The following is a 13,621-nucleotide window of genomic DNA, read 5'->3' on the forward strand; positions in this document are numbered from 1 at the left end:
TAAATTCGTAGGGAGCATTCACACGACCGTATTCTGGCTCCACGTCCTATCCACGTTTATTGCGGTGACCCATTCATTTCTATGGGACTGTAAAAAATGCGGACAGCGCAGAGATGTCATCTGCTTTCCGCATCTGTGTGGCCATTTGGCAATTTATAGAACACGTCCTATTCTTGTCCATTTTGTAAGCAACAATAAGCAGTTCTTCAGTGGGGCACCCAGAAAGTGCGGGATGCACCCAGCCGGTATCTATAGCGGTTTGCAGAGTGCAAAACAGATACGGTCGTGTGATTTGCTCCTTTGTGCTGGAAAATGTTTATTAATCAATATGGGATGAATTAAAGGTTTGCTATTAATGGCAAAAGAATGGGAGACAACATGTAAGAATAGGCATCTCCTGTCTCACTGTGACTGCGCTATATAGATGACATGCTCATTTTTTGGAAGGAATCTACTGATGAGTTCAGCAATTTTGCTATCCACTGGGTTTTGGACGGGGGCGATCACATTTGCCCAGCCTCAACCATTTGCCCCCATAGGCACAGTGGAGTTTGCTTGTAAGCCTCCTGTTTTAATTCTGTAGATCAAGCTAGTACCCCATACAATTGGATACAAGACACCAGATGACAACCTTCCTGGTACCTACCTTGATGGGCACAGATGCTTGGTGCAGGTATCGAAGGACACTGTTCTATCCATATCAGGGAAGACACATTTAGGTTCCAACCCTATATAGGGGCCCTCTGGCACTGACTACCTCTGCACAGTGATAGCCTGCTTTAGCACAGGTTTAGCCCCTGTCACATTATTCTGGGGTCTTCCATTTGGCATTGGCTGTCACAATACAGCGGTATCCGGTGTCAGTAATGGCCTTCAGGATGCAAGCATTTTATTATGCCAGTTTTAGCTATGTAAGGGAACACATTGGCTGGTGTGCAAAGTTCCCTTCATGCTTTGTTATACACAAGTATCAGTAGTTTATTTGGGGTTCACTTCAGTTCATCTGTGCTTTATCCCCTTGCGACCTTAGCTGCTTTTCCTTGAGATTGCCCTATCGTCCCTATTATTACCTTGGCATCTTTGTGAGTGATCGCACATCAAACATGGTACGGGGAAGGAGGAGGGATTCTGTGGGTGTGTCCCGCCTCCTCCTTTCCTATTGGTCAATGCACTCATTGAACTCCGCCCTAGGGGTGGTTTCTTCGCTTTATAGATCAGCTGTTCGGCTGCCATCTTACGGCCATACTAGCATTGATAACTCTGCCACATATCTTCCATATGGCGGTGTCGACATTCTCCTTTAGCTAGCTTTATGCTCTGATTAGTTTAGCTCCTGATGAATCACTTTACTAGTGGAGAAACATGTTGAGCAATTGTTCTTGTAAGTGGAGATTAATGCATAACAGCTAACTCAGCAACTTTATTAGCATTAGGTAGAAATCAGGGCTGTGGAGTCGGAGTCGGAGGCAATTTTGGGTACATGGAGTCGGAGTCGGCAAAAATGAACCGTCTCCGACTCCTACTAAATTAATATTGGAATTAAAAAAATTAAAAAAGCAAGTTTAAATGTCCCAATTCACAGAAAGTTATAATTAAAGGGAATCTGTCACCTGCTTTTAGCATTTTAAGCTTTCAACATTGCCATGTTCAATAAAGTACCTTATTTCCTGCAGTGGTCTTCTTACTTTATTTTGTTTTGTCATTTTGATAAAAAAGATCTTTTTCTGATATGCTAATGAAGCTCCAAGGTGCCCAGAGGGGCGTTTTTCTTCCTCTCTTGAGCCCAGTGACGCCCCCCTGCAGTGCCCAGCCCGCCTTAATTTGAAGCCCAAGAACGCCTCCTGATCCTGAAATAACCTCCCACAGCCCAGGCAAACGGTTTCGCCCCCTCCCCACGTCATCTTCTACCTTCAAGAAATACCCCGTTCTTCTTCCTGTCGGCCACCAGAAATCTCGCGCAGGCGCAGTGCCGCCTGTGGCCTGCGCCTGCACGATCATCAAGCTCCTGAGGCAACAGCACTCTGATTAAGTCACTGGGCTCGGCGCATGCCCAGTGAGACTTTTGAGGCTGTTGCCCTCAGGAGCTTGATGATCGCGTAGGTGCAAGATTTCTGGCGGCCGACAGGAAGAAGAATGGGGCATTTCTTGAAGGTAGAAGATGACGTGGTGAGGGGGCGAAACCATTTGCCGGGACTGTGGGAGGTTATTTCAGGATCAGGAGGCGTTCTTGGGCTTCAAATTAAGGCGGGCTGGGCACTGCAGGGGGGCGTCACTGGGCTCCAGAGAGGAAAAAAAGCCCCTCTGGGCACCTTGGAGCTTCATTAGCATATCAGAAAAAGATCTTTTTTATCAAAATGACAAAACGAAATAAAGTAAGAAGACCACTGCAGGAAATAAGGTACTTTATTGAACATGGCAATGTTGAAAGCTTAAAATGCTAAAAGCAGGTGACAGATTCCCTTTAATTACTTCTCTACTGTAAGAATGAAGGCCAATGCATGCAGTGCGTCACGTTACCGCAAAACGAACACGTTAAGTGACCATGAAGAAGCATGCTTTTCATATGCTTCACTATATGGCACGCAAGTACGCAACGCACAGTTAAGGAGCGGCAATACTTATACTTTCCATTGCGTTGTGTTCCGCTGTTACAGGGAACCATGGTTAACCTAGCCTCTCACTGATAACTGATTAAGTAAATATGTTTTTTGCAGGACTAGAGACACTTGTATAAGTGAAGGGAATGGATAGTCAATAGTTCAAGACTAAAGCTGTAAACCATTTGAAAAACTGCTGTCATTCAGCTAAGGCTATAAAAACTTGTAAACTCAGATTGTTAGCTTAAACTTTAAACATGACTATGGGATTCTACTAGGAAAATCATGTTTTAAAATAAATGCCCCTTCCCCTGCCCCTTCCTGGATCCTCCCACTGCCCCATCTTCAGCAGAAGATCAGCACACAAAGGAGAAGGCAGCGGCTTCTGCCCAACTACCTCTCTCTGCTATAAGAGCTTAGAAGAACTTGGTGGAACAGCTGTATGTCGCCTTTCTCTCCTTCAAGGAATGTAAAAAAAATATATTTGCATATTAAATACAGAGGAGTCGGAGTTGGAGTCGGAGTCGGAGCATTTATCTACCGACTCCACAGCCCTGGTAGGAACACAGGCTCCACATGCATTCCATGAATTTAATGGAAGCCAGTATGGCACTAGCAGAGGTAATATTTAGTGTAGGTTCCTGTCCTAAAGAGATCGCCTTGTCGTTGACGGACAGGCACAAATTATTTTGTACAAAATGTATTTTCAAAGAATCTCACATTTATAACTTAGCATTATTACATTTTCTACAGTGAGTATGACGCTATTGTGTTTACTTTATTATTTGTGTTTGCAGAGTGCTGTTCCGTTTTTGTTTTTGCTTTTGCTCTTTCAGCCATGGCGACGTGCACCTGCGCACTTGGATGTGCTGACTAACTCCCATTTCTGTCATTGATTAACTATCCTGAGGATAGGTCATCAGTTATTTAAATTCCAGAAAATCCCTGTAACAGTATAAACCAAAAAATAAAAAGATGAACTGTTTTACAGTGCCACCTTGAAGGTCCCCTATTATCTGTATTTACTCAGAAATTGCATTAAAACACAAAGTTTGATTAAAGCGCTTTAGTTTCAATCATTTTGTTTATTGCTCTTTTTGTGCCCTTGAAATGGAAATAAATGAGACAATTGATAAGGAATTACATGAAGATATATACAGGCACAAAGCAAAATACAACTAATGTATGTGAGAGGTGTCGCTGCATCCGCAATGATTTATTAAAGTGCGCCAGTAATGTGATCTCATCTATCATCTGCTGCTTTTTTGTTTTTCATATCACATAATATTCTGACAATTATTGAGCCTGTTTTATAAACAAGAAAAATTGGTGTAACTTACATAAAAATGGATGGTAATGTTCATAACCAGGAAGATGCTCTTTATTGGCAGGTATATGGAGCCGGCCTCTGCCTGTCTTTTCTGGAAGTCCTGAAAGATATAACCATGGAAGGTCAAGTTCAAGTCCTGAAGGTAATCTCATCTCGGACCAAATCTAAGAAGCTTGCCTTTTTAAAGGGGTTTATCGGCTTATCTAAATGTTTCAGTATATATCTGAAAGACACTAGCGCTTTTACACCACCTATTACATCCTATACTTTCGCAGCAGTACCGCTGTATTAAATAAATGCAAATCTATATGTCAGGTTCCGCGCGGCGCTCGTACCTATCCTTTGTCTGTGTACCGTTAATGAGAGTTGCCCATGAATACATAAAACATGTTACAATGATATTTAAATACTTTGCTCCACTATGCTGTTCCTCCTGTCCACGCCACTCTTCCTCTCTAAGATGCCGGTACTTGTCTTCAGGGTGTGATGGGTATGTGCTGTTTTTTGGAGGGTGCCCCAGCTGGTGGCTCAGCTCCGTTCCTATATTCAGTGTTCGCGCTCACATGAAACACTAAGTGACATCACTTAGAGAACCATGGATGCTTAGAAGTGTCAGACTCCCAAGTACCGGCATCTTAGAGAGGAAAAGTGGCGTGGACAGGAGGAACAGCATAGTGGAGCAAAGTAAATATCATTGTAAAATGCTGTATGTATTCATGGGCGCCTCTCATTAACGGTACACCTGCAAGGGATAGGTCCGAGTATAAGCGATATGTTATGGTGTAAAAGAATGTGTCCTGATGTCCTCATATTGGAAGTACTGGCCCTTTCTTCACTGAATGTATAAAATTTCCCTCCGGTTAATGGCCACTGATGGAGGAAGGGCACCCATCCATCATTGACCTCCTTTGAATTATAGAACAAACAAACATAAGACAGCCCAATAGGGCCTAAACAAGACATACGCAGTATGGTGACAAAAAAGAGAGATATAGCAAAACAGGATCCAATTTGGATAGCACTTATCCTAGGGTCGCACTTGGACTTTGGCAGGCGTCACCCACTGGAGCGCCTGTAATCAAGCTAACTGGGTTGTTCTGGCTATTCTAGGTGGTTTGAGTCCGACTGACCAACCCCCTGTGTGTGTTGATCTTAAATCTCCTTAACCATTAGCTTGTATTTATAATCCCCCTCACTAATTTTTTGTTTTGTAATGCAAGCCCCATCCATTGCTTGTTATTGCATATGTACATCTCCCCTGATGATTTAGCTGATTGAAACGTGACACGTCGGGAGTTACCTGAATAGGGTGTACTAGGGATTCCGCCCCACATAGGGATAGGTATCCGGACGGGGACGCTCCTTGCGGGGCAAGTACCTCGTATAGACAGGTAGGGCGTTATAGCCCCTGCCCCTCTAGTAGGGTGTTCTAGGGCCTGCTGCTCCCGATTCCTGTCTATGCTGTGGTGAATACGCTGGCACTGATCCGGTATGGTGACACATCAATAATGTCTACCGTCTGACATCTGCAACACGAAAGAGATCCCATCATCCAGGTTCACTGCATACATGGGTGAGAACGTTCCTGTTTTGCTATATCTCTCTTTTTTGTCACCATACTGCGTATGTCTTGTTTAGGCCCTATTGGGCTGTCTTATGTTTGTTTGTTTGTTCTAGAGGCTCCTTCTGTTAGCGCTCATCTATTTTAGAAAAATTTATAATAAATGTTAAGTTTTACCCCTTTGTCCCCTAGGGGATCAGTGCATTTGCCATTTAATTTTTGGGAGTAATTGGTCAAGCCTGCTTACTTGGCCTCACAGATCGTCATATCCTTTGAATTATATAATGCACAGCATTAAAACAGGGCATACTTCTGTTTTGCATTGTATAGTGATTTTACCGTCATTATCTATTACATCCTTTCTGAGTAGGAGCAGTCATATGGCAAGTCTGGGGACTTTCAGAAGGCCCCCGGCTACCATTACAGCCGATTGGTATTCTGACATTACATCAGGGGACAGAAAAAACCCCTCCCATTGTCTAACTGTTCAGATACTGCAGTCACTATTCACTGTGGCATCTAAGGGTTTAAATGGCCGGGATCAGAGTTCTCTCCGTTCTCATTATATAGGTGGGGCAGCTCCTGAGCCTGCATTGTGCATTCTCTTCATGAGCTAGGTTGTACTTTTACATCATTGGACATTAAAGGAGTTATGCCCTAAATGTTGTAAAAATTAAAATCAGACATCATATAGTCCATGACAATCTCTTTCTAACAAAGCTAAAACCAGCCCCATCTCCACATTCATTGCTCCAATTGTTCTGCTAGATTAGAGACAGCTCAGGGGTGTGCACTTTCTGCTGTTGCTCTTTCCCTGTCACTGCTGCAGCTTCCAACTCAACATATTGCTGGAGGGAGTTGATAAGGAATAAGGAAAAGAAAAGAACAAACAGCAGGTGGCGCTATACAGATCGATTTTATTGAATAGCTCACTGGCTATACTAAATTTTTAATTACATGTAATTACAAATGTATTCAGATCCAGATGCTGGTATGAAAAATGTAGAATGTGTTTAAGGAGTTAACGCTTATTAGGCATTCATCGTTTTGATAGTACTGTAATAACCTATACAATATAATGAAGGTGTTCGGAGGAAACTGGCTTAAAGGGTTTGTTCATGTAATTTCCAAATTAGCGGCCTTGTGTACAAACACTGGTAGTAAGACCAGGGCTGCGGCATTAGAATGGCGGGGGAGAAACAATGGAATATGGGGTGATTATTTTATAGTATTCACTGCCATGGGGCAAATTTTGAAATAACACGGACATCTCCTTTAAAGCAACATTCCGGGAAAAACTTGAATTGCCTGCAACCTGTCCTCTCTTACATGGACATTTATCTTGGATAATAGTCTCCTGGATAAGCTGCATAGTTTTGGTTCACAGATTGGCAGATTACTAATCCTGATTAAATTGTAGACAGTCTAGAGATCTGTCAGAATTTATCACGGGGCTCAGGCTGGATTAAAAATTTGGTGCATGGCAGACCGTGCCACCTCACTCCTCCCTGTGAGCATGGCCGCTGGAATCCTATCCTGGTCCCCCACTGCGTGGTCTCAGCGGTTACGGCCAGAGGTCCTCTCTGCATCAATGATCGTCCACTCCATGCAGGCTGTGGCCCACTCCTTCCTGGTGTGCCTTCCCCTACTCATAGGGGGAACATGTATGCTCTCTAAGGCTCTTAAAGGACCAGCGCGCACCCAATCTTATAAGTCCCAACATATGGTAGACCTCCCTAGAGTATTTAGTGCACCTTCTACTTTCAAAAGGTGCCTGAGCAATAAGTTCTCGTTGTCAGCAGTATTTGTCCGGCTGAAAGCTGGCATTTATGCTGGAAAGCTGCTGCATCAAGGAGGATCCAGCGGAGCCCATCGTCATCTGGATATGGCAAACTCCAAAAGTCTGTTCCTCTGCCGGAACAGACTACCGTAGTTTGGACTGGAGATGTGAAAGTAGCTTAACCCCTTCACGACTGCAATCTGTATATATACGTGATAGTTGCACATGCCCCGTGCCGCTACCACATATATAAACGTTCTGGCAGCTCTTTAATCCAAGCGCTGCAAAGCGCTTGGATTAAAGCTTCTGCCCCTGCCCTGCTGCTGTCACGGACAGCATACAGTGCAGTCATGCTGGCAAGGGACCAATCAGAGTGGCCCCTTGCCGGCAATCGATCCGATTGGTTAGTGTGTTCAGACTAACCAACCGGATCGAGGCAGTGTTAAAATGCCGGTTTCAGGCTCTGATCTGCGCTCTGCAGATCAGAGCCTGAAATCAGGTAATGTGTCCTGAAGCCCCCGATCTGTGCCCCCTTCTTGAAGCCCCCGATCTGTGCCCCCTTCTTGAAGCCCCCGATCTGTGCCCCCTTCTTGAAGCCCCCGATCTGTGCCCCCTTCTTGTCCTTGTCCTTCTTCTTTTCCTGCCCCCGATGCGGTCCGCCCCCTCCTGCCCCGATCTGTAATTTGTAAAATGCTGCCCCCCCTCCCCCCTTTCCAGCGCTGCCCCCTTCTGTGTGTGATGGCGGCGGCTCCATTCCTGAGCCGCCGCCATCAGCAGCGTATGTCAGCTCTATGCTGACACTGCTGTAACCCCATAGATGCCGCAGTAGCGGCATCCATGGGGTTAATAGAGGGAGGGGGCTCCCTCTCTCAACCATCAGGGCTGCTGCGATCGCAGCGCCCGATGGTTCCCATGGCAACCGGACGCTTTGCAAAGGCGTCCGGTGCTGCCACCGACAGGGCATCTGATTGTATTATACTTTGCAATGCAAGAGCATTGCAAAGTATAGTACAACCATCAGCCCCACTGGATCTTCAAGATCCAAGAGGGAACTGATAAAAAAAAAGGTGAAAATAATAAAAGTAAAAATAAATAAAAATTAAAAAAATTAATTGCCTTTTCCTATAAAAACAAAAAACAAACAAAAAAAAACACACATATTAAGTGTCACCGCGTCCGTAACGACCATCTCTATAAATATATCACATCATCAACCCCGTCCAATAAACACCATAAAAATTTAAATATAAAAGCGGTGTAAAGAAATAAGCCATTTTTGTCACCTTACATCACAAAAAGTGCAACACCAAGCGATCAAAAAGGCGTATATACCCCAAAATAGTACCAATCAAACCGTTACCTCATCCCGCAAAAAATTAGCTCATATTTAAGACAATCGCCCAAAAAATAAAAAAAGCTATGGCTCTCAGACTATGGAGACACTAAAACATAATTTTTTGGGTTTCAGAAATGCTATTATTGTGTAAAACTTAATTAAATAAGAAAAAGTATACATATTGGGTATTGCCACGTCCGTAACGATCTGCTCTATAAAACTGTCAAATGACCTAACCCCTCAGATGAACGCTGTAAAAAAAATTAAAAATGTTCTAAAACAGCCAATTTTTTGGCCACCTTGCCCCATAAAGTGTAATAATGAATGATCAAAAAATCATATGTACCCAAAAATGCTACCAATAAAAACCTCAACTCTTACTGTAAAAAATGAGCCCCTGCACAAGACGATCGGTAGAAAAATAAAAAACATATGGCGTTCAGAAAACCAATCCAAAATCTGCCTTCCAAAAACCATACGGTGTTCCTTTCCTTCTGCGCCCTGCCGTGCGCCCTTACATCAGTTTACGACCACATGTGGGGTGTTTATGTAAACCGCAGAATCAGAGTAATAAATATTGAGTCTTGTTTGGCTGTTAACCCTTAATGTGTTAAAGAAAAAAATGTAATAAAATAGAAAATCTGCTAAAAAGTGAAATTTAGAAATTTCATCTCCATTTTCCTTTAATTCTTGTGGAACACCTAAAGGGTTAACAACGTTTGTAAAATTGGTTTTAAGTAACTTGAGGGGTGTAGTTTCTACAATGGGGTCATTTTTGGGGGGTTTCCACTATGTAAGCCCCACAAAGTGACTTCAGACCTGAACTAGTCCTTAAAAAGTGGGTTTTGGAAATTTTCTTAAAAATTTTAAGAATTGCTTCTAAACTTCTAAGCCTTGTAACGTCCTAAAAAAATAAAATAACATTTCCAAAATGATGCCAACATAAAGTAGACATATGGGTAATGTTATGTAATAAATATTTTATGAGGTATCACTTTCTGTTTTAGAAGCAGAGAAATAGAAATTTAGAAAATTGCAAATTTAAAATTTTTTTGGGTAAATTTGGGATTTTTTCATAAATAAAGGTGATATATATTGACTCAAATTTATGACTGTCATGAAGTACAATGTGTCACGAGAAAACAATTTCAGAATGGCTTGGATAAGTAAAAGTGTTCCAAAGCTATTACCACATAAAGTGACGCATGTCAGATTTGTAAATTTTGACCTGGACACTGGGGCATCAATGACCTTTGGTCATGAAAGGGTTAAGGAATCTCATCTTATGATTTCTGCCTGTTAAACTTCCACCCTTTGAAGTTGCAGACTTCAGCCACATTGATGAATGAGACGTTAACAAGTGAATCCCTGGGAGTGTGAGATTTGCCGCCCGCTTCTTACAGGATCATTTTGAACAAAGGAGCATTTGTTGAGAACGGCGTGACTGTTCATCCCAGTACAATACACAGCTCCAGCTTGTAGTTTTAATCAAATCAATTTTGCTCTTATGTAAACCTTTGATCTGTACCTGTAGGAACGGTTCTACACATGCTTTCAAGTTTTCTGTATGAAAAAACATACGATAAATACAAAAGCAAACAAATACTTGTACGTTTTTAGATTAGAGGAGAATCTTCAAGTCCTTTTAAAGGCGTCTGTGACCAGGAAACTCACTGATAAACTAGGCACAATGCCCCCTTTTCTCCAGAATGAAGGAACGGATTGCTAAGGGCTCATTCACATGAACGCAAGGGCTCCGAGCCCGTGTGGCGGACCGCAAACAGCAGGTTTGCAATATATGGGCACTACTGGCCTTGTGCACTCCGTGCTGTGGATGTGGACCCTTTGACTTGAATTTGTTCATGATCCGCAAGATATGACAAAAGATAGGACATTTCCCGTCTCTTGCGGAGTGGAAGCACGGATTGTAAGCCCATGGAAACACTATCCATGGGTCCATGCCTCTGCCCCACAAAATATTTCTCAGTGATTTCCTGGTCACAGAGTAGTAAAGTAATATATTCTCACACTTAGGTTTTTAGTTGAGGTTTTTATTTGTATTCGTCTCAGGACTTTCTTAGGCCTCATGCACACGGCCGTGTTCGGTCCGTGGTTTCCCGGCCAGGCATCCTGCTGAGAGCAGGAGCGCACGGCGTCATTGGTTGCTATGACGCCGTGCGCTTCATGCCGCCGCTGTACTACAGTAATACACTCGTATGATCTATACAAGTGTATTACGGTAGTACAGCGGCGGCTTGAAGCGCATGGCGTCATAGCAACCAATGACGCCGTGCGCTCCTGCTCTCAGCAGGATGCCAGGCCGGGACACCACGGACCGCTCACGGCCGTGTGCATGAGGCCTTAAAGAGATCTCCAAGACCTAAAACATGGTCATGGTAATTGTTTTATCTCAAGTGCTCCAATTATCCATTTTGTACTCCTGTCCCCTGATGCACTAGCCTGGATTTTCAACATCCGCTGACACATAAGGTTTGCTGTGGACTTTGATAAGATTATATAAAGGAAAAATGCTGAGAAAAGTGTATGCCATTAGGTCTTGGAAAACACATTTAAAGGATTTGTACACCTTAGGAGGCATTTTTTGTTTATAATCTCATTTTTGCCTAAAAATCATATTTTCAATTGGCCTTTAGTAAAAATATTGAGCCATTCTGTCACAAAGGGTTAACTGTTTTTCTAACTGTGTGACTGGTACTTTCGGTTTTTGCCTTCTCTAAATTATTAAGAGGTCATAAACACTTATTTAAGCCACATTCTTATCAGTAAGATAAGGATTGAGCTTTTCTGAGTGTTTATAAGGTTAGAGATAAGGAGTCTGTCTGCTCCCCAGATGATGGAAAAGACAAAAACCCAGAGGCTGCTACTAGAGCATCTCAGCTCTGTATACAAAAAAGGTTCCATATTTTTAATAAAGACTACCGTATATACTCGAGTATAAGACAATTTTTTTGGCACATATTTTTGTGCTCAAAAAGCCCCCTCGTCTTATACTCGAGTCTAGTCTAGCTCCGGTAATAGCAGGCAGTGCGGGGGCGGCGCTCACTCACTGACGTCACGCGCCTGCGCCGCCTAGTGGGAGCAGGCGCGTGACGTCAGTAAGTGAGCGCCGCCCCCCGCACTGCCTGCTATTACCGGAGCTAAGACAAAGTACCGGTAAGATATCCAAATAATCAGAGTAAAGAGCTCAGCAATGAGCGATGATTAAAGTTAAAGTACGGTAGTTACTGATTATGGTAGTTTAGAAATATACTGCTGTGAGCGTCGGGGAGGGGGATCTGTGGATGGCACTGCAGGGGGATCTGTGGATGGCAGTGCCATCCACAGATCCCCCTACAGTGCCATCCACAGATCCCCCCTCCCCTAAACAGTGCCATCATGGCACTGTTCAGGGGAGGGGGGATCTGTGAATGGCACTGTTTAGGGGGGATCTGTGGATGGCACGGTTTAGGGGCGAGATTTGTGGATGGCACTGTTTAGGGGGGAGATCTGTGGATGGCTCCCTGTATTTAATGCAGAGTGTGTGTGTATATAATGCACACACTCTGCATTAAATACAGGGAGTCAGAGTCAGACTCCCATCAATCTGAGTCACCCTCTTGCAGATGTGTGTATATAATGTAGAGTGTGTGCATTATATACACATACACTCTGCATTATAGCTGCATTTCCCACCCTAGTCTTATACTCGAGTCAATAATTTTTCCCATTTTTGGGGGGTAAAATTAGGGGCCTCGGCTTATACTCGAGTCGGCTTATACTCGAGTATATACGGTAATTGAAAAAAATGTTGTTTAGCTCAAAATAAAAAAGGTGCATATTTAAGTTTCAGTGTTGATGGTACAATTTAGTCTGATGAATGTAGTGATAGTTTATGTCACAAACTATTCTCGAGAACTGTACTAGATTTTTGAGAATATTTGAGACCTGATATTGCAGAGGCATCTGGCGACCAAGCTGCTTTAGACAGTTGCTATTACATGAGCACCATGTTTTTATTAGAAGGAGTTGTCCGAATAACCCCTGTTCAAATGACAGCAAAACCCTGATAGCGCCCTCATTAGCTCCCAAAGTGCACCAGAAAAAAAATTCAGTAGCCCGTCTGTCATGAGATAGGGCCTTTAGAGGAAAAGCCTTTGTTTCAACTCCCTCAGGCTTGTATATGGTTTTCCAGAGCAGGTCATAAGGTGGACAACCCCTATAGGCTACAGTATCAGCCAAGCATCGGCTATGTTCTGTTATTATTAAGCAGAACATAATGCGAGGTATAAATAATAAGAAATGATGCTCAGAATCCAAAGTCTAGTGGTGATGGGCAGTAGCTGGGCATTCACATACAGTATGTTTGCACAACTACTCCACTCAGTAGATTACATAAGTAGAGTCTACGGGAGGCAGCCTCAACCTCCTCTTCCTCGTAAATTAGTTGAGAATTGCTAATCCACCTTACTTTTAAAGTTCACAAACTTAATAAGTAAGTCAGATACTTCCTTTATGAACCGTTAAATCCTACAGAGTGCATTGTTATATTTCGGTATCTTGTATTTTCCCTTTAATTTCGTTCTTTAAGATGGTATTTGCTGTCCTTTTGAAGTACGTAAGTAGCTCTAAGATCAAAGACACTGCCAACACTTCAAAGGTTGCGGCCGATTTTGCACAACCCATGTGCCTGATTGCAATTCAACTAAACGCATGTACCCAATTTCCTAAACATGGCCTTTAATCGTCGGTAAATGCTTTTTTCGCTCAGTTTAACCTAGTTTGTCCTTGTAACTTTTCATAAGTGACACCTGGGCACGCTCCCATCAGAACATCCCGGTCTCACTGTCGCACAGGATGAGTGCGCTCGGCAATGTCAGGAGTACAGATGGCCTATTACGTCGTTTTTCGGCACCAGGTCAATGTGTGTAGGGACATTGCTGAATTTTATACTCCTGTGGTTACCATAAAATGTCATGTTGAAAGTACAGTCTTATCTTTCCATGCCCATCATCATTTT

The 13,621-nt window shown here is 43.1% G+C and overlaps 1 protein-coding gene across 1 annotated transcript in view; it reads left to right on the forward strand.

The window, feature by feature from the left end:
• IPO11 (importin 11) overlaps positions 1 to 13,621 on the forward strand; it is a 565,426-nt gene that overhangs the window by 269,914 nt on the left and 281,891 nt on the right. The window contains exon 24 of the mRNA XM_040421326.1: positions 3,989 to 4,069. Within this exon, the coding sequence (XP_040277260.1) occupies positions 3,989 to 4,069 (81 nt within the window). The remainder of the gene's footprint in view (positions 1 to 3,988; positions 4,070 to 13,621) is intronic.

This window comes from Bufo bufo, chromosome 2, assembly GCF_905171765.1.
Source record: "Bufo bufo chromosome 2, aBufBuf1.1, whole genome shotgun sequence".
Taxonomy (NCBI): Eukaryota; Metazoa; Chordata; class Amphibia; order Anura; family Bufonidae; genus Bufo; species Bufo bufo.